Here is a 27,988-nt window from a genome sequence, read left to right on the forward strand (position 1 = left end):
TAGAGTAGTTCCGCTCTGAGGCGGAAGTGCGCGGGAGTGGCTCGGCCGCTGATCTGCCAAGATGATGGTGGTTCCTGTGCTGCAGGTGGCTCATGTCTTTTGCTGCCCGAACCAGGCTCGAGGAGCTTTGAGTTGGAATTCCGGGCATGGAGGACAACTGGCCTTCGGCACGTCCTGCTCCGTGGTTCTCTATGACCCTAAGGTACGGGGATTCGGCGCGCGCGCGCTGCGGGCCCGGGCTTGCAGGCCTCGTGCGCGGTCTAGAACACGCATAGGGTCTCGGAGAGCCTCCCGAGGGGCCTGGCCTCTGTCCTCTCCTGCATCGCGCTGCCTCAGCCTAGGGTGACCGTGGCTTGTGATCCCCGAACTGAAACCCTAAGGATGACGTCTTTCCCAGACCCCTCAAATGAATTGAAATTTAGGCGTGGCATCTGAATCCTTTGTTTCCCCCGCAGTGTAGTTAACGAAATTGAATTGCGCAAAGAAATGTAACCGTTATTTTAGATGCATGAATGCAGCTTTTAAACAACTGGGAAACAGAGGAAGGGAGTCCTAAGCCCTGGTTATAAGGCAGGACTTAACCCATTTCTTGAACATCAGTCAGCTGATTGTTTTTGGCAGTTTTCCTATTCAGCTTCTCAAGTGAATAATTAATGCATACTACCGGAGATAGGAATCCTCTCGCCTGTTTACTTTAGGATGGTACATGAAAACTAAAATGCAGTGCAGATGCTTGTTTGTGTTTCATACAGTGCTGCATTGTTAAAATTTGATTTAAAATCCATTTTCCCTTAACTTTTGCTATATAAAATGATATAAAATTCATATGAAAATTATTTTCTCTCAACCTATAGCATGCTCCTACTTCTGGTCTTTATTTCTTATCAATTGTCATATGTATTCTTGATTTACAAGAAGACGCATATCAAACCAAAGGTGAACTTTACATTGACCATCAGCCAATGGCTAACTAAGCAGATAGAAGCCCATCTTTGGTCAGTGGATTTGTTCCCGTACCTTCCATCACTGTTTGTTTGTTTGTTTCACTTTGTAGGCCAGGCTTCCTTGCCTCTGAACCCTCTGGAGTTGAGGTTGCCTTCAAGCTTACCATCCTCTTGTCTTAGGCTCCCAGGCTAAGGACCTGAGCCACCATGTCTACCACTGTCATGTTAGAGGATTTTTAACATGTCATATATTGAACCCTCAAAATATTTTGTCAAGTATTTTCTGGTTGGGTATATAATTAAAGGAACACTTGAAGGGGCTGGAGAGATGGCTCCTAGTGGGGAAAGTGCTTCCTAAGCAGACATGAGGACCTAAGATTTCCCAGCACCCATGTAAAAGCCAGGCATGTCTGTGTTCATCTGACTGCAGAGCTCACTGGCTACCCAGTCTAGCCAAAACACTAATCTTAGGTTCAGAAAAGAAAGGTGGAGAACTGATTGAGAAAGACATTCTGACATCAGCCTATGACCTTCACATACCCCCCCCCCACACCTATACCACATGTACCCCACACATATCCCCCACCACACACACATACACCCCTACACCACACCCACCCACCACACACACCACACACACACACACACACACACACACACCACATATACCCCCCACACCACACAACACACACACACACCCCACACCCCCCACATACCCCCCCACACCACACACATACACACCCCACACACACCATACATACCCCACACATATCCCCCCACACACACCACTCACACCCACTACACACAAATATACCACACACACACACCCCACACACCCCACACATACCCCCCCAGACACACACTACACACACTACACACACACCACACAAATACACATACACACACACACACACCACCCGAAATGCTACAGTACATTTTTAAGAATGATGTTTATTTGGCATTTTTTGAGACCGAATCTAGGCTTGCTGTAGGCATTGTGATGCTACAAAGACAATGAGTAAATTACTCCTCAGTCTAATGAGAGAGACAGGGAAATGCATTTAAGTGCTTGCCCACCTTAGAGAGCTCATTCATTAAATGTATTTGTTTATACACATTTGCCTTTTCCTCAGCCAAGAGAAATCCTGTTTGGCATACAAGCAGGCATCAAGTCAGTGCTATTGATAACAAACATGGAAACGGCTGGAAAGAGAAGTGCTGTGAACAGGTCTTTAAGCTGGATGTGAAGTCGGGCTTCTGAAGGATGGCTGAGGGTCTGGCTGTAGAACTTGCAAGGATCAGATTTAGGACTTTAGCAGTTGTGGCCTCATGACCTGTGTCGCTGTCACTGAGGCTAAAGCACCTACCATTTGACTAACCATGAATTTATATACATTAACTATAGGTTGTTTTTTATTTTTCCTTTTTTTTGAACCATCAACGTGGGCTGGAGAGATGGCTGCGTGGTTAGGAGCCCTGGCTGCTCTTCCAAAGGACCCAGCACTCACATGGCAGCTCACAACTGTCTGTAACTCTAGTTCCAGAGGATCCAACACACTCATCCAGACATATATGCAGGCAAAACACCAATGCACAGGAAAAAATAAATAAATAAACCCTCTACTTAATGCAACTTGGTATTGTTTTGCTGTGGACTGTAGCCCACAAAGGAACTTTTTGTTTATCCTGAACATTCAAGATAGGCTTGCAGACACGGGGGTTGGGGCTTGAGTTGATCTACATCAGCTATGTAGATGAAGATCCAGGGAGCTAAGATGGCCAGTTATTAACAGGATGGTGGGAATGTGTGTGGAAAGGCAGGAAATGCTATAGTGAATGGATAACTCAAGCCACAGTTAGAGGTTTATGACTTGAAAGGCAGCTCTGTTGATGGAATTATGCTCTTTTTATTGTATCAAAATACTGATAACTGATTTTCACTTACTTATCAATCCCTTTGTGGGCTACATTTTAATGTACTAATTGATTTTTTTTTTCTCTAAAGAAAAAGGTGGTTCTTAACAATCTGAATGGTCACACTGCTCGAGTCAATTGCCTGCAGTGGATACGTAGACCGGATGGCTGTAAGTATTAAGCCAAAAAGGCTGATCTCAAATGCTTTTTGATAATGTATAGTTAGTAATTTGTTTTTTTAGAGATAGGGTTTCTCTGTGTAGTTTTTGGAGCCTGTCCTGGAATTCACTCTGTAGACCAGGCTGGCCTAGAACTCACAAAGATCTACCTGCCTATACCTCCCAAGTGCTGGGATTAAAGGCGTGCGCCACCACTGCCTGGCTGGCCAGTTAGTAATTTTTTTTTTCATTATTTCTCTTGATTTATTATTTTCTTGACTGATCTGTTTGGAAAAAAATGAAAACTGGTCTACCCAGTGAGGTAGCTGACTAGTATTTTCACTTGGTAGCAGTTGAAGCATGGATATACCCTGTGCCCATAGCCTGTGAGTGGAAAACCTGTGAGCAGGTCATAGGTAGAGGCTGGCATTCAGCTGACTTAGTCTGTTTCTACCATAGATAGACTGTTGCTTTAGTTAAGACCATGGATGTTTGTTGCAGTTCATAGTATGGTCTAGAAAGCAAAGGACTGTACTGCATCAGAGGACCCTTGGTAGTCCCAGGATGTGTGAGGTCCATGCTGTTTTCATAATATTAAGAAGCATATTTACTCACAGGCTATCAAGAGTGTGCTGTGTGGTTTTTTCTATCAGCCACATGATGTGTGATACTGTAACAGATTAAATAGTGCAGCAAATAAGAAACTTCAGCTGTTTTCTAATGTAGTCAGATATTAAAGAGCCTCCAGACATACAAAATTGTGCTTCTGTTCTTTTTAATTTTTTATAGTTCTAACATAACTATGGAAACTATAACAAACTATGGAAGTTTGTATTAACATATTTTGTACATCATTATAATTAAATTACTATTACCAGTGTGTGATGGTGGGGTTGGGTATATGCCACAGTGCATGTGTAGACTTTGCACCCACCTTTGTGTGGTTTGGGGATCAAACTCAGATCTCTAGTTTTGTACAGCAGGCGCCTTTACCCAATCAATATCTTAACTGTGTCTTTTTTTTTTTTTTTTTTTTTTTTTTGAGACTATGTCTCACTGTGTCCTGGCTGGCCTAGAACTCACTATGTAGACCATACTGGCCTCAGATCCACAGAGGGGCCCCTGCCTCTTCCTCCAGAGTGCTGGGGCTAAAGGCATGTGTTTCCATGCCCAACATCATTGTAGCTTTAAGTGAACTATTAAAAAATACTTTTTAGTTTTAACTTCTAATATTGATCCACATAGCCCACATTAAAAGCTTTTTAGGGGTTCTTAAAGCAGAACAAAGATGTTGAAAGTTGGTGGAATGCAGTGGACTATTTCTCTTCATTGTAAGAGTCTCTGGCTCCAGGGTTGTTGCTGGCCTATCGGTTGCTGTAAACTCTTATTTCAGTGGATTCTCTCCGTTGTCCTGGCCTGCTGTGCTTCTGTCTTACACTCTGAGTTAATCCTTCTCTTTCTGCGTATGCTCCAGGAGCAAGTGCAGGGTTTTCTTGAGCTGTGAGACTCTTCTGTGGTTTTCTCTATAATATTAAAAAAGGCTTAATACACCACTTATCTCAAGTGGTGAATCAGAGTAAGTCTTGTATCAAGTCAGTAAAGGCCATTATATGATACTAAGGATGGCTCTTAATGTGTGTGCAAAAATACAGTTGTAAATATGTTACTTGGCACCGCTTGACATCAAAAACTACTGGAATCACACCATAGGACTTTGTTGTGAAGTATTAATTTTACTTCCATTTAAAAGTGAGGTCACGTAAAATGAATTACATGTGTTATCACTGTAACCTGTGACCTTCTAGTAAGGTCTGTCACCAGATAATTTAGATTCCCTAAGAAATGGATAAGACAATAACTAGGGGAAGAAATGACATGATTGCAGATATTTACCCACACACAACTGTTTCAGCCCCTTCCTCTGAGTTGGTGTCTGGAGGAGCCGACAGTCGGGTGATTCACTGGGAGATAGAGAATAATCAGGTCAGTAGCCGTTTCTCATTCTAAGAAGTGACTGTATTTACTGTTCAAGTTTTAGCTCTCATTTCTTGTTTTTTGATTTATGAAATGTCCTCATTTTTTCTCATCTATGAACTTAGTTTATTTGCTTATCTGTAACCCATATACTTTATCATTTCTTAAAATCTGAAGACAAAATCCCAGCACTGGGAAGGGGAGGTGGACACAAAGCCCCCAACCAAGCAGCTATTTGCAATTGATGCCTACTGGGGAAGAGGAAATTGATTTTTTACAACTGCGTGTCATTGGATTTATCAAACATACTCCAGGCCAAGCCCCATGTCCAGGAGAAGCTGGCCAACACAAAACTGATGCCATGTTGTTGTTGTCCATTTTGGTATTTTTTTACATTTTTGGTTTGTTTTGATTTTCAGTTTTTGGTTTTTGTTTGTTTGGAATAAGAATGAGAACATGAAGTTGGATGGGTAAGGAGACGGGAAGAATCTGGAGGAATTGGATAAGGGGGAAACATGATCAAATATATTGTATTAAAAAGAAAAGAAATAGCTGGGCATGATTGAATTGTTATGCAGGAAAATAAAAGGTCTCTTATATTTAATTATATTAAATATTTCAAGTAAATTGGATCATAAATATACTAGAAAATAAATAGCCAAAAGAGTATTAAGAAAAAAAATCTGAAGCCCAAATGCTTTATCTCCTTTTTTTTTTTTTTTAAAGTATATAGCTCTCTTAGCTAGTGTTCTGTTGCTGTGAAGAGGCACCATGACCACAACAACTCTTATAACTGTTATAAAGGAAAGCATTTCATTGGGGCATCTTATAGTTTCAGAGGTTTAGTCCATTATGTCATGGCAGGAAGTGTCGGGGCATGCAGGCTGACATGCTGGAGAAGGAGCTGAGAGTTCTACTTGCCCAGGCAATAGGAATAGAGAAACACTGGGCCTGGTTTGAGCATTTGAAACCCCAAATCCTGCCCTCAGGGACACTTCCTCCAAAAAGGCCGCACCCTGTAATCCAAGTCAAGTAGTGTTGTGCCCTAATGACCACGCATTCAAATATATGAGGCCGTTCCTATTCAAACCATCATAGGAGCCAAGAAACTTCATTTATTTATTTATTTTAATAAAAAGTATGAGCCAGGCAGTGGTGGTATATGCCTTTAATCCTAGCACTTGGGAGGCAGAGACAGGTGGGTCTCAGTGAGTTTGAGGCCACCCTGGGCTACAAATTGAGTTCCAGGACAGCCAGGACTGTTACACAGAGAAACCCTGGCTTGACCCCCCCCCCCCAAAAAAAAGTCTGAGACATGGGTTGGGGATATGCACTGGGTAAAATGCATGCTGCACAGGCTGGAGGACCTGAGTTCCAGTCCACGGAACCCACATAGTGGCTGGACATGGCAGCATTCACCTGGAATCCCAGAGTCTCTACTGTGGATGGAAGATGGAGACAGGAGAGTGCCCAGAAGCTCTGGGACAGCTAGCCTGGGATACATCATGGCCAACAGCTAAGAAAGACGCAGGCTTAGATCAGGTGGAAGATGAGGACAGACACCCAAGTGTGTCCTTCAGCCCCACATGCATGCCATACACATGTATAAGCAGACATAAACAGCATATGCATACACATTTATAAGGCAGTCTCACTGTTTGCCCCGCAGGGCTGAGATTACAGGTGTGTGCCATCCTACTCAGTTGAGATAGTTTCTCTCCTGCCTGTCAGGGCTCTGTACCCTTCCTCTAACTCCTGCTTCCATCTTTGTGTGCTGTCACTTGTGCCTGGCACTCCCTCATTCAGATCGATCTTCGGTGGGCTGTTCTGTTCTCGATAATGACAGACATTTTGGTGTATTAAATGGGCAGCTGCTGCCAGGTGAATATTGGTTTTGCAAATTACCCCAAAGAAGTAGATAAAGCAGAGCCCTCTTGTTCATGAGTCGAGGACATTGTCTTGAAGGCAGAGTGGACTTGAATACTGAAAAGTCAAAGTGCTCTGTGTCCAGGTGTGCAAAGCTGCTGCACCACTGCAAATGGATGGCCTTTGAGTTGATTGTGAAGTGGAGGGTGTTGTCTTGGGAAAAATTTAAAGGGTAAGGATTCCAAGTAGGAAAAACATTAACACAAATGAACCTGTCATTCCCATTTAAAATCTCTTAGCATCCCATTGCACTCCGAGGAGACAGTTTGGGAAATGCTATTAGATAATACATGGTGTACTAACACAAACAATAATAGGTCCAGCCTATATTGTTTGCTCCTGGGGTCCTTGGAACAGTCTACCAACCAGCTGAGGATTCTAATCTGAGGCTTATTCAGTGAATCTAAGCACACTGAGTTCTTTAGTCCATTTGCTTTATTTCTCTAAGTCAATTCTATCTGTACAGTTTCTTTTCTGTTCTCTTACTTCTCAGTCCTCCTGCTCTCAGTCCCCGCTGCTCTCTCATCGTTCTACCTAGTTCTTTCCATCTCCATTCTCATCTCTGTTCTTCTCCATCAATCCTCTTCCCCCAGTGCTCTCAGAGAACCAGTATATATACCCACATGGTAATTCTTTGGTAAAGCAATGCGAGGCTTAAAGTTTCCAGGGTCTCAGAGAGAGGTGATAAGGACCCACACATAAAGTAGTTAATTGTCAGCTTCCGATTATAACCCAAAAGGGGAGTGAATAAGGGGAGTTCTCCGGTAGGTCAACTAAAGGCTAAGATCCGTTAGGGAATTTATGTACTCAAACTATAATCTAGAAATGGCTAGGTAGAATGTTAGGGGTCAGTAAGTCACAAGAAAGTAAACTGTGGCTGCAGCTGCTTTCTGATAGGGAGGGGGACATATGCTAGGTGGCTAAGCAACCTATGTCAGAGCGTGTAGTATTTTGATTAGTAAAAGCATCTTCATTCAGAGTAATTGCTGAGGAGAAAATCTAGAAATAGCACCTGGCTGGGGAGGAATAAAAACTTAATTTGCACAAGAAAGAAGCTTGGTGCCTATCACCTGCTTGGCCTTGTAGGCAATCTCCTTGGGTCAGTGGGAAGTAACTGCCTTAACTCAGTAACTAACAAATGGCTAAAACATCATCCAGGAATGTGAGCAGTAAATCTTTTAAGTTAGGGTCTTGTGTAAATAACCCAGGTGAAGGTGAGGGGTTGAGGATTTAATTGTTAGCGGTTCTTTTCTCTATCTGTGGCTGAGATGAGCTAATGTTTATCTGTGTGCAGTTTTGTCCTTGGATAAAGGTATCTTTGCTGAAATACTTTTGTCTGGAGAATGGCCCTGGCCAGATATATGTTAATAAAAGATAAACACAGCTGGGGACAGTTGTCCAATTACCCCAAATGTATAGGGAAAGTTGTGCCCAAGATTGAGATGCAATCATGAGATTACATGTACACGTAACATGGAAATGCACGGTAAATGGGGAGTTTCATGGATGTTATTGCACAAGAAGTTTACAAGAGACAGCCAGTTCATTCAAAAGGCAGTAATTCCATAACGCCTTGCGTGATGGATGGTTTCCTCTAACAGAACCCTTAGTTCTGATAGGTTGACCTTCTGAACACTAGTTGTCACTGCTGTAGTATACTCCATGGACTTTTGCTACTGGCAGGAGGCTCTCTAGTGTACAAAAATAGTAGAGAATAAGGGGAGTTCATATTTGAACGCCAGCTTTAGGAGTTTGTTCTTAGGCCACTCACAGATTGCAGGCCTGGATTGTCAGCACTCAACAGTCTGAAGCAGGAGAAGGATGAGTTCAAGGTCAGTATAGGCTATACAGCAAAGCACTATCTCAAATTTTTTGTTGTTGTGGTTGGGCTGGGATACAGATCCGTGGCAGAGCACCTGCCTAGTATGTATGAGGCCCTGGATTCAATCCTTAGCTTTCAGAGGAGGGGCTCTTATTCAGTAGGCATTTGGAAATCAGTGATGGTTGCTCAGGAAAGGATATGTCAGGTGTACTCTGACAGCACTGCTAACTTAGCCTAGCGAAAACCGGAAGCAAAGGAGTGTGTAAACATGTTTTTGACAGGTTAGTTACAAAATAAAATGGGGATATGATGGACAGGGAAATGAGTGAGAATGGGTTCTTTTTTAGGGCCCTGAGAGAAAGGTGCTTCTGTATAGAAAAATGGGCAAGTAAGAAGATATGGAACCTGGTGTGGTCATGTCATGTGACCTGCTGACTGTTCCATGTCCCCAATGCTACAGGAATTAGAGGGCCATGTGCAGCCACCTGCATTTTAAGGAGCAGAATGCCACTCCCACTGGGTCCAGTCTTAGCAGAAGAATCCAGGGAGGTGAAGTGTCCTACTTCTGAGACTTGAAGTGAGAGACTTGCCAGTTTTTCCTTAGGCTTCCCTAAGGTCCTGGTGGCAGGACGGTCAACTGAGAGGAGAATGAGGCCAGACTGAGGCGGGGTAGGGGAAGGAAAGGTAGAAAAAAGGATGAAAAGAATTGGGATTCAGGGGAAAGGTGGAGCCATCTCAGGGATTGGGTCCCCACCCATTCAGTTCTGTGTGCATGAGTGCTCAGTGTGCCTGGATTGCTGATCAAGGAGAGAGCCTCTCAAACTGAGGAGGACTTTGAACTAATGGCACTCCTGTCTCCACTTCCTTACAAATGTACAGCCATCATGTTCTGTTTACAGCCTCCTCACCTTTCTTTTTTGAGACAGTCTCATTTGACAGTCCAGACTGTTCTCAGACTCATAGTGGTCCTCTGGAGTTCTAGTGCAGCCTCCTGAGTCCTAGGATTACAGACATGAGCCACCATACTCAGCTATGTGATTCTTCTGTTCTTGTAACACGTATGTCGTTCTTTCTGATTCAGGTTTTAAAAGCCGTCCGCCTCCAAGGCCATGAAGGACCTATTTATGCCGTGCATGCTATTTACCTGAATGGGCCATCCAATGGTGTGCTGCATGCTCTGATAGCTTCTGCAGCTTCAGATTCTACAGTTCGACTGTGGTCTAAAAAGGGGTCGGAAGGTAGGTCTGGAGGCTTTGTAATCTAGATAAAAGACATAGAAATTGTGAATTGAGTAACCATTTCAAACAACTTCAAAATGTTACCCGAATATGAATGTGTTACTTTTGTGCTTTTTCAAAATACCCTTTAACCAAAGTATTTGCCTAAGTAAATTCCAACTAAGCCCTTTTAAATGAGCTGTTTTGTTCTCTTTGATCTGTGGGCTGACTTGCCCGTCTCTCTGCTGACGCCCTGAACTAGTGACACCACCCAGCTTCTTTAGGTGGAGAAGCTCAGGGCAATTGCTCATGGTGAGTTTTTGTTTCATGTTTTCAGTAAAATTCCTTCAGACCTTGAACTTCGGAGATGCGTGTATTCTGACGGTCTGCCTGTCTGTTTTGCCCGGTATTAATGGTGAGTGTCCTCCCATTTATTAAAAGAACAGCATAAGAAAGGTTTGGGGCCTTGATTGTGTATCTGTTACATTTGTTTGTCTTGTGTTGGTGATCCAGTGGATGGCCTCACACATACTAAACAATACCCGAGCACTGAGCTGTACTCCAGCCCTGTATCTGAATGCTCCCATGAAATAACAAACTGGGCATTGAGATAAAAGGCAGTAACCTCAGCATTAGGGAGATGGAGACAGGAGGATCAGGAGTTCAAGGGTAGCCTAGGCTATTTGAGACTGTTTCAGAAACAGAAAAACAGCAAATCAACTGAGATGTTGATAACGTAACATTGATTACAGTATTCAACTACCCAAGTCTAGCTCATAAAGTTAGGGCAGCTATTAGAAATTTTGGTAGCTGAGATTTTATTGGTTTAATATATGCGCCAAATTGATATTGCTGCTTGTTGATTTCATCGTGGATGTATCTGAATACAGTTTGGAGAAAGTAGTTCTTTGAAGGTGAAGGTTGAGCTAAGTTGAAAGGTGCTTACCTGGGTGAGCCTCTCAAGATGGCAGTCCTTCATGTCCTACATGATGAGTTTGGTTTTCCTTGCCTTCTTTGGGCACAGAAATGGTAGTTGATGTGAGACAATGATTCCTTTACCTCCTCCTTTACCTGGAGGACAGGCCCAGCTGCCAGAGGCATGGCCACAAAACTCCACCTCTCCTGCTCTCAGTCCTCTACAGCAGGAGCTGGGAGTCTGGTTCCATGTTATGCTTCCTTTATGTAAAGGTGGCTGGAAGCAAGGTTAGTTTTGCAACATGAGTTCTTAAGCGTGTATTTGGTTATGTGCTCTTTTGTTTTTAACATTTAATTCATTCTCAAGCCAAATGTAAAATCCTTGAAGTCAGCAAATACATGTAAGGATTTTTAGGTAGCAGCTGATGCTGGGTGCAGAGGCTCTTCAGTATTCAGCCGAGCTAAGGGCTTTTCCCCCTGGTCCTCTGGCTGGTGTTGTAGAAATGCACCTTACTTGCTCTTATTGAAATTTCTTTTGGTTAGGGGCAACTTTTGGGGGTCTTTCTGTCTAAGGCAAGGGCTCTCTTGTTTCTAGTCACGTTGTATTGTAGGCTAGGCGGCCTACAACTTGCTGCCAGTTCTTTCTTCCTTTCATCTTGCCAAAGGAGTGCTGGGATTATAGATGTACAACGCCACATGTGGCTTTTTATGTGGTTCCCAGGGATTGAACTCAGGTTTTCAGGCTTATATGGCAAGCACTCACCCCAGGCCTTCTCCCTAGTCCCGGCCTTGTTCTCCTCTTTCCCTCCCCTCTGTCATAGTGCACAGACCTACCTGTCCCAGTGTTTGCCAGATCCACTGGTTAGGAATGTTAGAGTGTCCGTTTAGTCCTGGAGGCGATGGGACCCTGTCAGTGCATTTGTGTGATGGTGTGGGGAGCAGAAGTCAGTTTCTTCACGAAGTGATCTTAGCTGCAGTACTTACGGCCATGTCTGTTTGCCTTCCCAGTACCAATATTAGCGTGTGGTGACGATGACTGCAAAATTCACTTATTTGTTCAACAGGATGACCAGGTAACTAATGGTTTTTACTAAGAGACTAGAACTATGTTTTGCTTAGCAGTGCATCTTAATGTAGGAATTTTAAAATAGTTGCAGAAGTCCTGCTGTCCAGCATTTTCAGGGCTGTATCTGCAGCATGTGCTTTATCTTGTGAACGTTTAAACTGCTTGAGACTTGAAGACAGTGACTAGCCTGACTGGTCACTAAGGTGTCACTTACTTTATTGACTCTTATCTTCCTAGTTTCAGAAAATGCTTTCTCTCTGTGGGCATGAGGACTGGATAAAAGGAGTAGATTGGGCAACTTTTGGTCAGTATGAAATTTTACTACAAGTGTGCATGATAGGGACGTGTTTAAGTTTCTTTGTGTGTTACATTATCTACTGTCCCGGTTAGAAAGGAACACACATACTATGGCATGCATCTGGAGACTAGACGACAGCATTGGGGATCAGGAGCAGGGTTTCCTTTCGCCGTGTGAGTCCCAAGATCACACTCACTGAGGCTGGGTGGCAGCTACCATTGCCCACTGGCCCAGAAAAGGGGATTCTTAACTCTTGTTAACTGTTGATTGGGTGGTAAATAATGAAATAAATTGATATTTACAAGATGACAATAGTTGTCCTATTTAAATGTAGGTGTTCTTGAAGAATTCTTCCTAGAACTTTGTGCCCTAGCTATAGAGAACCGTTTGTTATATACATATGTATTAACATTGTGTATGTATTTGCCAATGCCATTAAAAATGAATTCCAGTCAGATACATGAAGGATAAGGAAACAAAGTCTAATATTTTTGGATCTAGAAATATATACACCATAGATAAAAAAAATCTTATACCTAAATTTACTGCATATAGTGTTTTAAAAAGTAATGTAATATGTATTTTCTAATTAGGTAGAAACCTTTTCCTCGCAAGCTGTTCACAGGATAGCCTAATAAGAATATGGAAAGTGTATATGAAACCAACATCTTTAGAAACTGAGGATGATGGTATAAGACTGAAGGAAAATACTTTCACTATACAAGATGGAGGTAGGTGACAGTGAAGTGTTTGATGTACCAATACTTAGCTGTGCTAGCTGTTTTATTTGTCTGTGTCTCCACACATCTGTGTGAAGGTTTGTTTTTTATTTTTTGTGAGTTCTATTATTTTTCATGTTTGAAACACTTTTATAAAATTATGCTTACTGTTTATCAGTGAATTAATTTGTGAAATGTGAATTCTGGTCCTTTGGAGTGCATTCATAAGGGACAGGCTAAACTACATTTGAGTGGCATGTGGAATTTATATTTTCTTACAGTGTTGTAATAGACTGGCTTCCCCCTCATAGGTCCTGTTGGAATGTTGTAGGATGGAGATACAGTTGAGTTTGTTTGTAAATACCAAAGCCAGTCCTCATGAGTCCTCACTCCCTAAGTGTGCTGTTCTTGGTTAGTCTTAGTTATGAGGTCTGTTAGAATTGTGGCAACAGTTGTATGGGGGAAACCAACAAATGTTGTAGCCGATATACTATAAATAGCTATGCCAAAATATGAATTTTTCATTTATTTACTATAATATAAATTTAGTTTCCCTTATTCATTTATGTTAATTTTTTTAAAAAAATGATAATTACCAAGTAGGGAAACAAGGAAGCTGGCTTGCCTGTTTTTGCTATCTATCTGCCTGCCTGCCTGCCTACCTATCATATCTGTCTGTCTGCCTGCCTGCCTACCTATCATATCTGTCTGCCTGCCTGCCTGCCTACCTATCATATCTGTCTGTCTGCCTGCCTGCCTACCTATCATATCTGTCTGCCTGCCTGCCTGCCTACCTATCATATCTGTCTGTCTGCCTGCCTGCCTACCTATCATATCTGTCTGTCTGCCTACCTATCATATCTGTCTGTCTGCCCACCTGCCTACCTATCATATCTGTCTGTCTGCCTGCCTACCTACCTATCATATCTAACTGTCTGACTATCTATCTGTCTATCTATCTATCTATCTATATCTGTATCTATTTATGAATGACAGGGTCTCATGTATGTATGTATGTATGTATGTATGTATGTATGTATGTATGTATGTATCTATCTATCTATCTATCTATCTATCTATCTATCTATCTATGAATGAATGACAGGGTCTCATGTGTCTGTCTGTCTGTCTGTCTATCTATCTATCTATCTATCTATCTATCTATGAATGACAGGGTCTCATATATCCTATGCCAGCCTCCTGAACTCTGAACCTCCTCCTTCTATCTTCTGAATGCTGTTGTTAGCGGCTGTGTCATACCACCCTGTCACTGTCAAACTCGGGTGTGCCAGGCACACTCTGTCATCTGAGTTATAGCCCCAGTCCTTGCTCTTGCTTTAATACTACTTTTTTTTGGCGGGGGGGAGCAAGAGCGGTGTATGAATTTTTGTTTGTGCTGGAAATTCAACCCAGCTAGGCTAGTGAATTACACGTGCTAGGCAGTACATGGCTGTGCTACACTCTCAGCCCTAGTTTTGAGCTGAAACGTAAGAATTGTATATGTAATGTTTCAAAATGTAAATGATGTGTGATTTTGCTTTTTAATTGCTGTGGAACAGCTTTTCCAGGAATATTTTAAATAGTAAAATATATTCTTTAGTATTTATTTATACCCAGATAGAGAAAAGTGTAGGGACAATTCATTTTTAGCTCCTTTTCTCTAGTGGGTGAGGTTAATGAAGTTTAGAATTTTTGTTCTTTTTGTTGAATCTGGATTATTATGTTTTGTTCTAATTTCTTGACATAATTACACAACAGACTTGATTCTGCAGATGTCCTTTGAGAGGGACTGAGGAAAGGGTGTCTGTCGCTTCTGTTGTAGGTATTAGCATAACTGTTGCGGTTACCCTGGAGACCCTGCTGACTGGACACGAAAACTGGGTAAACTCAATTCATTGGCTGCCTCCGTTCTACAAAGGTAGGAGGAAACCAACAGCTCTTGTTTCATTCAGTGTCACAGTGTTTTGAGCTGAGCAGCTGAGCTTGAGGACTGCTTTGAGCGTGACTAATGTTGGCAACTGTGAGGCCCGTGTAACTGCTGTGCGGACAGTCGCTCCACGGGAAGTTGTCCTCAGGCAGGCTGATGGCTACCAGGGCGCTGGCACTGCCAGACCCCTGTTACCTGTGCTTCTGTCAAGTTCCGGTGTGACTCAGAGCGTAAGGAAAACTGACTCAGCCTCACTGGAACCTTCACTCTTGAGAGTATGGAAGTGCTGATACTGGGAGATAGTACTTAGGAGAACCCACACCTTCCCCTCTTTCTGTGGCCCTTAGCCTCCATCTATGGAGGGGCAGGGTTGCCCTCAGGCTGGTGCTGGTGTAAAGCTGAGCAAAGCATAACCTAGTTCTTGTCCTGAGGAACAGCAGTCATTAATGCTCAGGGGATCACTGCTCAGCTCTTAGGTTGTACATATTTGCCACAGTGTCTTCTTCATCGTTTTACCCTTTGTAGCCAGCTCCAGTGTGAGCCGTGTAGCCTTGCCTAGTGGTTTCTTTCTTTCTAACCCATCACCTCTCTACTTTTCCTGACCCGTGTGCTCTATTGTCATGAACACATGTCTTTGCCTGCTCTGTACCAGGGGTCACTGTTGTCTCTGTAGCTGAGAGCAAACTAGCTGTGTGGTTTACTTTTTCTTTTCTAGCAGCTCAAGTTTAGTTTAAAACTAAAAAAAAAAACAAACTTATTGAGTGTGATGTAATCCTGCCTCTAAGGAGGCTGAGGAAAGGATTGTTAGTTTGTAGCCAGGCTGAACTATGTAGTAAAACCCCATTTCAATAGAAAAGAAAGCTGAGCATAGTAGTCCACAGCTATAATTCTAGCAGTCAGGATGCTAAGACAGGAGGATTCCAAGATCAAGGTTAGTCCATCTTGACTAATGAGACCTTCTTTCAAACAGACACGTGTACATACACAAATAAAAAGAAATTTGAAGCTGTGTTTCCAACAGTAAAAAGAAGAGAAAGGGGCTGGAGAGATGTGCTTGACACCCCCTTTGGATTTCGAGGGCACCTGCACTCACACACATAGACACATAATTAAAAATCTTTAAATAAATAAATAGGAGGAAAGCATTGTTTTGGCCTAGCACTTACACCAAGACCCAGCCAAAGTTACTGAAAGTCAAAGTGGAATCCCTAATTTCATATTCCCAAGCTCAAGTGAAGCTCTTTATTTGGTCTTTAAAGGGAGTGGGGAGTCAGTGTCAGAGGCTGGAGTGATGTCTCAGTGCTTAAGAGTACTCATTGCTCTTGCAGAAGACCTGAGTTTGGTTCCAGGACTCACATCAGGCCATTGATAAAGACTTGTACTTCCAGGGAATCTAATGCTCTCTTCATGGACTCTGCATGTGGAGCATAAATGTGCCCATACAGGAGAGCAGATGCACTCATTCACACACCTCTAAATAAAGAAGAGTTCTAATGTTCACAAGGGCCTGGAGAGATGGCTTTGCAGAGGACTCACATCCCAAGCCACCCATGTGAGGTGGTTCACAGCTGTTAACTCCCAACTCTAGGGGTATCAGATACTGCTGTACATACCCACACAGAGATGCACATACAGGCACATAATTACAAACAGTAAAACAAAATCTTTTTAAGATTTATTTAAAAGAATATATGTTACTTAACAGTTTTGTAGTGGAGAGACAACCTCTCGCTTTTCTGTAGTTCAGGAACCTTTGAAGCTTTCTTCCAGTCTTCTGTGGAGACACTGTGCTAAGTTCAGTGCCTGTCAGTCCTAGGCATGCTAGTGAACCTGAATTCCATGAGTATTGTTGTCATTGATAAAACTTGGCACTAGTATGTACTTATCCTTTGGCATCACACATGTATATGTTTAGAGATATAGCTATGTGGGTTCGTGTAGACCCCATAATACTCCATTGTCTGAATATATCACAACTTGTTTAAACTAAGGATAGACCTTATGATTGTATGTTTTTGTTTTTGGGAACTGGGTCCCATAGTGTAGCCCAGGCTGGCCTTGAGCTTAAAGCAATTGTGCTGCCTCAGCTTCCTGAGCGCCGGGGTATAGGTGTGGGCCGTCACACCTGGTTTGCACACCTCTGCTGTTGCAGTCAGTGCTACACGCCCTTCTGTTTTGTTCTGGCAGTCAGACTCTGCTTATTGATCTAAAGAGTCAGTTTTTACTCCTCAGATGGTGTCCTGCAGCAGAAGGTGAGATTGCTGTCTGTCTCCACGGACAAAAGCATGATTCTCTGGGGTCCAGAAGACGACTCTGGGGTTTGGTTAGAACAGGTAAGAGGTGGATATTTCAGAAATTCAGTATATACACCCTAAATCTATATTCCCAGAGCTGTAAATTTTCATTCTTTGTGTGCATTAAATGAGCTGTAACTTAGTCTCTGAACTCCTTTTCCAGTGTGAGAAATGGACCTGTTGATTGATAACAGTTTTTCTGTTCTTGTGTAGGTCCGAGTAGGTGAAGTCGGTGGAAATACCCTGGGGTTTCTCAATTGCCAGTTCGGAGAGAATGGCACCATGATCATCGCTCATGCGTACCACGGAGCAATGCACCTTTGGAAGCAGAGTACAGTGAACCCAGTATGAGCATGTGGACTCCTTGCTGACTTGTGCTTTCCTAGTAGACACATTCAAGCAGAGATGATAGTCATTTTAAACATAGTCTGTGTATTTATCCTGGATTAGAAGTTTGGCCTTTTCTAGGAAGAAAAGTACAGAGCTGTACAGCAGTGTGACAGAATTGAATGATGCCCAAATGTTATTTATGTAGGGCTGGAATGTGGCTCAGTGGCATTGGCCTAGTTTATGTGAGGTCCTGGGTTGTCTGCCCCCTACCCTCCATCATGTACAGATACAAGTCAGAGTCTAGATGCTAGATAAATAAATTAAATAAGAATATTGGGTGGAGTTGGGGATTTAGCTCAGTGGTAGTACGCTTGTCTAGCAAGCGCAAGGCCCTGGGTTCGATCCTCAGCTCAAAAAAAAAAAAAAAGAAAGAAAGAAAAATAGAATATTGGGTGAAATGTGACTTGTCATATTTTGAATGTGTCTCTGATGGCTTCCTTTTTTTTTCTCTGTGTGGTTTTGGTGCCTGTCCTGGATCTTGCTTTGTAGATCAGGCTGGCTCTGCCTCCTGAGTGCTGGGATTGAAGGCATGCACCACTGCTGCCCAGCCTGATAGCTTCCTTTGAAAAATATGTTTCACGTATTTTTGTTTTATGTCTGTAAGTGCAAAGGTTAACAGACAACCTACAGGAGCCAGCTCTCTCCTATACTGTGTGGGTCCTGGGCTAATCCTAGGTCCTCAGGCTTTGTGGCCAGTGCCTCTGTTTGCTGAGCCGTCTCCCTAAGTCTTTATCAAGTACAAATTCATGGATCTGCATCATTTTTAGTTTGTGGTCTTTGAATAATCACCTCTGAGGTTTTAACTTTCTGTTTTATTGGAGACTTAGTCTTTAAGATTATTTCTGCAGTTAAAACAACCAATAAATCTATGACATTGTTAGTTTAGGAACTATTTTTTACAGTGAACTATATTTCCTTAACTCAGACTCTTCGAGGGTCTTTGCAGAAGAAAAGCACAAGGTGGAAGAAGAGCTATCCAAATCTGAAAACAGTTTCACTGTGCTTATGTAAACAAAGACCTACCACGTGGTGGTGGGGTTGACTTTTAAGTGGACTGTATTTTTTTTAGAACAGTGTTAAATTGATAGCACAACTGAGCATAAAGCAGAGTGCCTGCCTGCATACCCCAGACCCAGTGCTCCTGCGGCCTCCCTGACAGCAGCCCTCATCAGAGCGGTCCATTTATTTATAGTCAAGATTGATTCTTTAAAGATTTAGTTTTATGTGTGTGTGTGGGGGGGGGATGTGAATGTGAATACGGAGGTCAGAAGAGAGTGTTAGATTCCTTGGAACTGGAATTAAAAGGTAGTTGTGAGCTGACTGACATGGGTGTTGGGAATTGAACTTGGTTGGTCTGGAAGAGCAGTACACACTCCTAACCACTGAGCCATCTTTCTAACTCTTCAAGATTGATTTTTATTTATTTCTCAAGGATTTACTTTATGTGCATGTAAGTTTGTGTGAACATATGCTCAGATGTATGTGCAGGTGTTCACACCTGCCTGTGCACAGAAGCCAGGAGAGTTTCAGATCTTTGAGAGCTTATAGACAATTGTAGGATGCCTGGCTTGCTGCTCCATGGATGCTGAGATCTGAACTCTAGTCTTCATGATTGTTCAGCAAGCACCAAGCACTCTTTTGTTTGCTTGTTTGTTTTCTGTTTTTTTCGAGACAGGGTTTCTCTGTAATTTTGGTGCCTGTCCTGATCTCACTCTATAGACCAGGCTGGCCTCGAACTCACAGAGATGCACCTGGTTTTTCCCCCACCCACCACCCCCCAAGTCCTAGGATTAAAGGCCTTTGCCACCACTGCCTGGCTCAGCAAGCGCTCTTAACTACTGAGCCACCTCTCCAGCCCAGGAGTGATTTTTTTCATGAGCAGGTAGGGAGTTACTATGGGAGACTCTGCTGGGAATCCCAAAGTGCTGTCTGTGGTCCACAGCTTGTTGTAAACACCCGATAGAGCATAATTTTAGAACCTGTATAACTTAGTTTAAATTTATTGAGCTAGTATATTACTTCATGCCTGTAATTCCAATACTCGGAATCAGAGATAGAAACATTAAGAGTTCAGTGCCAGCCTGTAGTATACAGAGTTTGGGGCCAGCCTGGGTTACATGAGACCCTCTTTCAGTAAAACAGAAGAAAATATTTTTGCCTATATCATTAGCCTTGGCTTTAAACAACCTGTTAGTTGCAGAATTAATTTCATTTCCTCTCCTAGTTTTCTTCCCTCTGCAGTTTATTGAGAAAGGCTCTGGGACAGGTACATGGCAAACTCTGTGTTACCTATATACACGGTTGCTGTTGTGAGCTATTGGTGGACCAACTTGACGGGATAAATTTTTGTCCTTTATTCCCATAAATCCTTTAACTATTTTTTTGTTTTGTTTTGTTTTGTTTTTGAGACAGGGTCTGTATGTAGCTCTGGCTGTCCTGGAGCTCACATGTAAACTAGGCAGCTGTCAAACTCAGTGCTGGGTTTAGAGGTGTGCCCCACCATACCTGGCTCAATCCTTTAACTTAATATAGAAACCCTCTAGGTTCACACTCAAAACGGGTCTCATTTTACTCAATGTTCATTCTTCCTTATGGAGTTTAATAAATGCTCAGCAAGCATGTAGTATGTGCTGTCATTGTCTGCATCCTTCATGAGTATAGACTCATTTAATCCTGATACGTTTGCATGGAGGTCACATTGTTACCTGTTTGATAGGAGCGTTGATAGGTAACATCAAGCTGTCTGGCTTGATGTTTTCCCTAGTTACTTTTTCAAAGGATAGAACACATATTTGGATATTACAGTTTAATGTGGTTGATTGGGAAACAGCTCCTTTTATTTTATGATCTTGTCTTGAATATTTAGTTTTGCAGCTTTCTTCTTGATGGCCCTTATTTGTCTTGATGTGTGTTATTATCATTTTCATTGCAGAAACGGTGGGTTTCAGACATTGTCATTTCAGGACACTTTAGTGGTGTTCAAGACCTGATATGGGATCCAGAGGGAGAATTCCTTATCACCACTAGTACGGATCAGACGACTCGACTTTTTGCTCCATGGAGGAGGAAAGGCCAATCACTGGTAAGAGACCTTCCTTCCGTTTGAAGGCTCCTAGTGGAGCAGCCTCCTCAGCCATCAGGAGCCTGCGGGCTGAGGAGGCTGTGATAATGTTCCTGCACACCCACTGGACTGCTGGCCGTGGGATTTACTTGACAGTAGGAAACTTTGCATCCCTTATTTTGCTTGTTGAAAAGGACTGATTTTCGAAGCATGCACTCCTTTTCATTTTATCTGTTGTGTGTTAACCCAGGTGACTTGGCATGAGATTGCAAGGCCTCAGATACATGGATATGACCTGAAATGTTTAGCGATGATTGATCGGTTTCAGTTTGTGTCTGGAGCAGATGAAAAAGTTCTTCGTGTTTTTTCTGCTCCTCGGAATTTTGTGGAAAATTTTTCTTCCATTTCAGGGCATCCACTGAGTCACCTGATTTATGAAGTGAGTATTCCTCCAACTGTTTTATTTTAGTCATTTTGTTTCAAATTTTAAAAAGTTTGCTTCAGGCTGTAGATGTAGTTAGTATACAGGTAGAAGAGAATTACTATCACACGTTTCTGGTTTGATCGACTTTTATGTGAACTGTGGCAGGTAATGATTTAACTATTAGCACAGGCTGGAGAGATGCTCAGCAGTTAAGAGCATTTGCTGTTCTTGCTGTTCCTGAGTTGGGTTTTCAGTACCCACATGGTGGTTTACATATACACATGTAGGCTAACCACTCATACACATAAAAATAAATAAATCTGCAACAAATGAGTAGACACAGATATTTTGTATGACAAATGAGTTTAAGAATAAAGCAGCAGTATCACATGTTCACTTGAGACATAGCAGTCCTGTGTTGCCTCTGTGGTAAGTGAAGGCTCAGTCCAGTCTTGGTGAAGATTGCAGTCTTTATTGAGGGCAGGAGTGGGCGCTGGACTAATGGTGACACTGGTGAATCGCTTTTATTTATTCATTTATTTTCACTCTGTAGACCAGGCTGGTCTCAAATTCTCAGAGATCCGCCGCCTGCCTCTGCCTCCTGCGTGCTGGGATTAAAGGTGTGCGTCTCCACTCCTGGCCTAATAGCTACTCCTTATGACAGGAAAGTTAGCTGTGGAACAAAGAGGTCACCATTTAGAGTAATGAGAATGAAGTTGGGTTGTTTTTAAAGTTACTATGACTTTGTATATGAGTGTCTTGCCTATACATATATTTGTGTACTGTATGAATCACTGCCCTCAGAGGCCAGAAGAAGGGGATCTCCTGGGACTAAAGTTAGAGATGGTTTGAGTCACCGTGGAGGTGCTATGGATAGAACCCAGGTTCTTTGTGGAAAGCAGCTAGTGCTCCCAACCACTAAGCCATTGCTCTAGCCCCAATGAAAATTTCTATTTCAAGTACATTTGTATTTTTGTTTATTTGTACTTGCTTTTTACATAAGATTTCAGCTCCTTACAAAAATACATGAATTTGGTTTTGGAATACAGCTTGGGTTACTTAGCATGTACATGGCCCATGGTTCTAGCACTGAAGAAAACAAATAGCATAGATTATAAGATTATGAAGTAGGTGGTGTATGATGCCTTTAATCTCAGCACTCGTAAGGCAAAGGCTGGCAGGTGTGTATGAGTTCAAGGCTAGCCTGGGCTTTATAGTGAGTTCTAGATTAGCCAAGGCTATATAACGGTCTCAAAATCTAAATAAATAAGCAAGTAATGGAAAGGAAGTGGGAAGACAGTTAGCTCTAGAGAATGGTTCTGCTGCACATAATGTCTGTTTATACTTTATTACTAAGAGTTGGGTCACAGGTAAAAGGTAGAAGAGAGAACCAGCAAGCAGGGGAGGCCAGAGCTGTTGGGCTCCCGTTGGAGTGAAGAGGGAATTGGGAAGTTGAAGGAACGTTCTGGAGGGCTTCAGGTGGCAGGTACAGTTCATAGTGGTGCTGCTGGACGAATGCAGTGACAAGCATTTGGAACAGAGCATTGTGTGGGAGCCCAGAGTGGAGGGAAAGCCAACGGCAGTGTGGGAGAGACAGGTGGGAGCCGAGTGGCAGGAAGAGAAGTTCAGCTTCATTAGGTAGTGCCTCATGCCTCAGCTTTCTCAGTCACTGAAGGCAGTTGCTCCTGTTCTGCTGCTGCTGCTGCTGAGCAGTGGGAACCAGACCCAGAGGAGCTCAGACTTCACGGGTGGAGGGAGAGCAGGTTCAGGATCTGTCTAGCTCTGGGAAAGGAAGTGGTGTTTTCTGGGATTCCAGGAAAGGTTTGGCTCCAGGCATACTTGGTTCTGTATGCTAGAACACAGGTACCGTATGGCTTCAAGTGACTCACTGGTTTTGTTCTCATTTGAGTGTTGTTGGGTAAGTATCAGGATTGCTCTCATTGCCCTTTCCCACAGTGCATAGGATAGCATGCAGCATCTGGCATCCAGGTAGCCTCTCAGTCAGTTGGTGTTTTAACTTTGTATCACTCATGTGTCTAGTTCTGGCCTGTGTGTTAAAATTGAATTGGTAAACACTTGGCATATGGTTGTATACCATTTCTGATGGTTGGCATTTGGTTCATATGTGAATGTAGGATCTAGGCATAGCATTGTTTTAGTTCATACTTCAGTTCATACTAAAGTTGTGAAGTAGCTTTTAGTTATTTATATATGTATAATAAAAATGACATGACCATGCCTTTTTGGGCTATATCCTTGTCTCAGTGGCATCCCTTAAGGCTTTCTTGGGGGCGGGGTTCTTGGCCTTGCATTTCAGCCTGTTGTATGAGTCAGGCCCTGTGGCCTGCTGCATTGTGGGGGCTGAAGGACATACTTAGGAGGGAATGCCTGGTGGAGGTGGAGTGGTGGTAGGGCCTTCTATTGGAAAGGGGTTGTTTGAAGTGGAATCTGTCAGTTCAGGAGTTGGAAAGATGACAGACGGCCACACAAGTCAGGCTCATAACATTCTCAGCATTTATGTACACCACTTTTTTTGTGGTATTTGAGGTATCAGTAACTTTCAGTGTCTGAAATGTATATATTGTGCCTTTCATTCTAGCAAGAAGATGCTATTCCCGAAGGTGCCACTGTTCCTGCATTGGGGCTGTCAAATAAAGCTGTCTTTATGGGTAAGGATTTAGTCTCCAAAATTTTTGAACAGCTCTGTTACTTAAAATTTACCTACAGACTTGTGTGCCATGTACCCAGTGCTCCCTAGGCCTGTTGTAATGTTTTGTCATAACTGCTCTGTTCATGTGGGCCACTGACACAGGTGTAGTTCTCACCCAGGATTTCACAGAGCTCTCCAACGTTGTGTGCAACTTGAAGGATCAGTTATATATGTATATTAAAAAAAACTTGTAAATAGCTAGGGGAAAGTAAGTGGACAGAATCCTATGGATTCCATTCCTACTTTAGGAGCTAGTTTGGAAAATACTAGAGTAGAAATACTTTTGCCGTCTCATGGACACAGCTCTGAAATACACTATTTGGAAGGGCTGCTGTGCTCTGATAATGTGGCTTTGAGATGTTGCCATTGCAGCTCCATTCATTCATAGTATCCATGTTTCTCTAAAATAGAAGACCTGGCCCCTCAGTGTACCCAAGAGGAGCCGTTCTTAACTAGCCATGTCTTTGGGCAGACCGAGATGACCTTTCAGCCTGCCGTCCTTTCTGGTAAGACACGATGAAGATACAAGTTATATGTCTGTGCTCTGGCCGTGGACCCAGAGCTATGGCTGTTACCTTCTAGTTGTCTAAAATTTGGAAAAAATAATTGTGGTATTAAAATTTATTATAAAATTAAAAATATATTGTAGAACCTCCGCCCGAGGATCATCTTCTGCAGAATACATTGTGGCCTGAAGTTCAGAAACTGTAAGTTGAACTGTGTTGCTGGAGGCAGTCATAGCTGGAGGGGCCTCTTATGACTTGACTTTCTGATCCCCTTCCGCCTTCCTACATTGTCCTCCTGCCCAATAGAGCTACATAGGGGTCAGAATCAAACTTCACCTGGATTTGTTTTCTTTTTTATCTTGCTGTTTATTATGTTTATTAGTTGGTTGGTGTTCACTTCCCAGATAGAGAGATGTAACATAGTTATGTGCTTCTGTTCGCTTTCTGCCAGCCATTCTTACCTTTTGGTTCCCATCAATGTCTTTCCATGGCAGGCATTAGACATGAAAACCTGTGTGTTAATCTAATCATTTTGATGAGTTACATTACCTTTGTAAGCTTTTGTTTTTCTCTTGTTTCCTGCTTTTTTCCTTAAATAATTGCCTAGGCAAAATGTGATGTTCTTTAAAGAATTGTGTGTTCGGTTGAGGGAATGATCCTTTTCCTATTAAAATTTTTTCGCAGTGTTCATTACCAGTAAATTCATTACCAATACAGAAGATACATGTTTTCTCTTTAAATTACAGGTATGGACATGGCTATGAGATATTTTGTGTTGCTGTAAACAAATCGAAGACTCTGCTGGCCTCTGCTTGCAAGGTAGGGCGCTTGTGGTGTCTTTGTGTGTGTGTGTGTGTGTGTGTGTGTGTGTGTGTGTGTGTGTGTGTGTGTTTTACTTGGTTGTAGGTAATTGGAGTCATTGGGCTTTTGTAAATTTGGCAGATACAGGCAGAATCCACATGAAATGAGCCTTTCAGGTACCGTAGCTTGACATTCTCTTTTCCTCATCTCTCTTTAAATTATATTTTAAATCTATTGTACTAGTCATTTATTCTTAATGTTGGTCCTTGAACAGTTTGGGTTTGGGGTGCTGATCCATATGCACACACTAAAACATTATGCATATGACCTTACATCACTGAAGAAAATGTCCTCTGCAGGCAGTTAAATGGACCAGGTTTTTTCCTCACAGAAGTATGCAATGGCTGCAATAGCACCCTCCTTGGGAGAGTGTAGCCTGTTGCTTGTGTTGTATAAGGGACCTTGGAGACAGTTTGCTAGTGTATATGTGCATGTTTTGGATCTCATATTGTCCCCAGTCCCGGCTCCAGGCAGGTATGAGGGTGCCTTTGAGAAGCTCCAGAGCACAGTGGCCAGGGGTCACATTGGCCAGGTCATCATGTCTATCTACACCAAGTTGCAGAATAAAAAACATTGATTGAGGCCCTGTGCAGGGCCAAGTTCAAGTTCTCTGGCTGCCAGCAGCTCAATGCTACAAAGAACTGGGGCTTCTAAAAGTTTAATGCATATGATTGTGACGATGTAGCTGAGACATGGCTTATCTCTGATGGCTGGGGGGTAATGGACAAGGGCTGGTCCTGCACTGCTGAGATCCACTGCTGTGCGGAGCTGCCACCACCTTCCAGTCATGTTCACTGGTAAATGTCACATCCTGTTCACTTTGGAAGAAAGAAAAGAAAATTCCTTGTCAGCCATTTGAGGCCTTAGCTCCTAGGAAGGGGTATAGCCTTGTGAGCTCCTCCTGCCAACTATTATTTTTATAAAACATCTTTAAGTTAGGAAAGTAATTGTCTTCCAACTTTATTCTTTTCTGGGTTATTTTATTGTGTATTTTAGAATCAGCTTGAAGTATTCTCAGTCTTTTTGATGGGGATGGCAGTGAATCTGTAGACCAGTTTGAGGAGAATTTTAACAATATCTGAATAATATCCCTCTTTTATGTAAGTCTTTAATTTCTTCTAGGATGGTCTTTTAAAAATCTGATAGAGTAATTTTAGATTTAAGGAAAAATAGTGATCACTGTCTAAAATATCTGTATACCTCATCCATTTTTCTCTACTGTTCATATCAGAGATTCTGGAAAGTCTGTAGTTTTTGGTGTCTGGTCTCACACACATTTTTGTGAGCTATACTCTTTTCCCATATACTTTGTATATTTTTTTGAGACAAGGAAATTCACTTTGTATAGCAGGTTGGCCTTGAACTCACAGAGATCTGCCTGTCTCTGCTTCTCAAGTACAGAGACTGAAGGCATGTGCTGATTGATGTGCCTGGCACATCGAATGATTTTTAATTTTGTTTTTGTTTTTTTTTTATTCCTAGAGCCTCACCCCACACATATTTTCCTTTTGTATATTAGTCAACTCAATTTGATACAGGTTTGTTAAGAACTTTATCAAGTACTGCTGTCATGCTCAATAGGTAAAGGCACCATCAGGTTTGAGTTTGATCCATAGATTCCACATGGTAGAAGGAGAGAACCAATTCTTGTAAGTTATCTTCTGACCTCCATGATGACCCCCTCTCTTTATATATATACACACATACTTGAGAAATAAATAACTGTTAAAAAAAATTTAAAGTCAGAAATGATGGTATAAATCTGTAATCTCTGCACTTGGGAGGTAGAAACAGGAAGATGAGGAACCCAAGGTCAGCTTCAGCTGCATCTGTAAGGGATTTGAAGCCAGCCTGGGCTATATGAGACCCTGTCTCAGAAAACTCCAAACAAGAAGCAGCAAACCTATATAGTTTTCTTTGGTTTTGAGGCATGAGCAATTTGATCCTCATGGAATTATGCCCTTTTCTACAGCTTTCTTGAGTAGCTTATAAAACTGCTTAGTTTTGTTTTTTTTTTTTTAAAGATTTTACTTTATTTTTTATTTTATGTGTATGAATGTTTTCCTGAATGTATGTCTGTGTACTACATACATGCATGCCTGTGATGGCCAAAAGAAGACATTGGATCTCTTGGTTCTGGAGTTAGAAGCAGTTGTGAGCCATTGTGTGGGTGCTGGGAACTGAATTAGAAGAGCAGCCAATGTTTTTGACCACTGAGCCATTTCTCCAGCTCCCCCCGACAAAATTTTTATAAAACCTTCATAGATTTTATGGATAGACAACTGATGGAGGTGTTTTTGTGGGAAAGTTTTTAACTGTATGTCTTAGTTGTGTTCTATGACCAAGTCAACTCTTATAAAAGAAAGCATTTAATTGAGTTTGGCTTACAGTTTCAGAGGGTTAGTCAGGCCATTTTCATCGTGGCAGGGAGGTTGGCAGCACGCAGGCAGACATGATGTTGGTGGAGAAGCTTGGAGTTCTGCATCTGCATCCTCAAGCAGCAGGAAAAGAAAGACACTGGGACTGGCTTGGGCTTCTGAAACTTCAAAGTCCTCCCCCAGTAATACACTTCCTCCAACAAGGCCACATCTAGTCCTTTGAGATAGCGCCACTCCCTGGTGACCCATTCAAATCTGTGAGCCTCTGGGGCCATTGTCATTCAAGCCACTACACTGTGTGTGAATCCTTTAGTGGGTGCTACCTAAGGCTGTACAACTGTCCTTGAGCATCCTAGCTGTGGAATCCCCAGGGATGCTCTTTTTCCTATTGCTGTCACAAAAACTCTGACCAAGGCAACTATAGAAGGAAGGGTTTGTGTGGGCTTCCAGTTCCGAGGGGCAGAGTCTGTCATCGTGGGAAGTG

General features: G+C 42.4%; 1 protein-coding gene and 1 pseudogene across 1 annotated transcript in view; both read left to right on the top strand.

The window, feature by feature from the left end:
* Nucleotides 1–27,988, top strand: part of Elp2 (elongator acetyltransferase complex subunit 2) — a 38,263-nt gene continuing 10,275 nt past the window's right edge. The window contains exons 1-17 of the mRNA XM_036205287.1: nucleotides 1–202; nucleotides 2,950–3,028; nucleotides 4,929–4,999; nucleotides 9,820–9,976; nucleotides 10,293–10,370; nucleotides 11,879–11,943; nucleotides 12,174–12,240; nucleotides 12,828–12,965; nucleotides 14,776–14,871; nucleotides 17,113–17,213; nucleotides 17,388–17,519; nucleotides 20,497–20,646; nucleotides 20,876–21,064; nucleotides 23,649–23,718; nucleotides 24,170–24,265; nucleotides 24,409–24,466; nucleotides 25,012–25,084. Coding sequence (XP_036061180.1) covers nucleotides 62–202; nucleotides 2,950–3,028; nucleotides 4,929–4,999; nucleotides 9,820–9,976; nucleotides 10,293–10,370; nucleotides 11,879–11,943; nucleotides 12,174–12,240; nucleotides 12,828–12,965; nucleotides 14,776–14,871; nucleotides 17,113–17,213; nucleotides 17,388–17,519; nucleotides 20,497–20,646; nucleotides 20,876–21,064; nucleotides 23,649–23,718; nucleotides 24,170–24,265; nucleotides 24,409–24,466; nucleotides 25,012–25,084 — 1,761 coding nt within the window. The 5' untranslated portion in view covers nucleotides 1–61. The remainder of the gene's footprint in view (nucleotides 203–2,949; nucleotides 3,029–4,928; nucleotides 5,000–9,819; nucleotides 9,977–10,292; nucleotides 10,371–11,878; nucleotides 11,944–12,173; nucleotides 12,241–12,827; nucleotides 12,966–14,775; nucleotides 14,872–17,112; nucleotides 17,214–17,387; nucleotides 17,520–20,496; nucleotides 20,647–20,875; nucleotides 21,065–23,648; nucleotides 23,719–24,169; nucleotides 24,266–24,408; nucleotides 24,467–25,011; nucleotides 25,085–27,988) is intronic.
* LOC118595086 lies at nucleotides 25,420–25,540 on the top strand (annotated as a pseudogene).

This window comes from Onychomys torridus, chromosome 13, assembly GCF_903995425.1.
Source record: "Onychomys torridus chromosome 13, mOncTor1.1, whole genome shotgun sequence".
NCBI classification, from domain to species: Eukaryota; Metazoa; Chordata; class Mammalia; order Rodentia; family Cricetidae; genus Onychomys; species Onychomys torridus.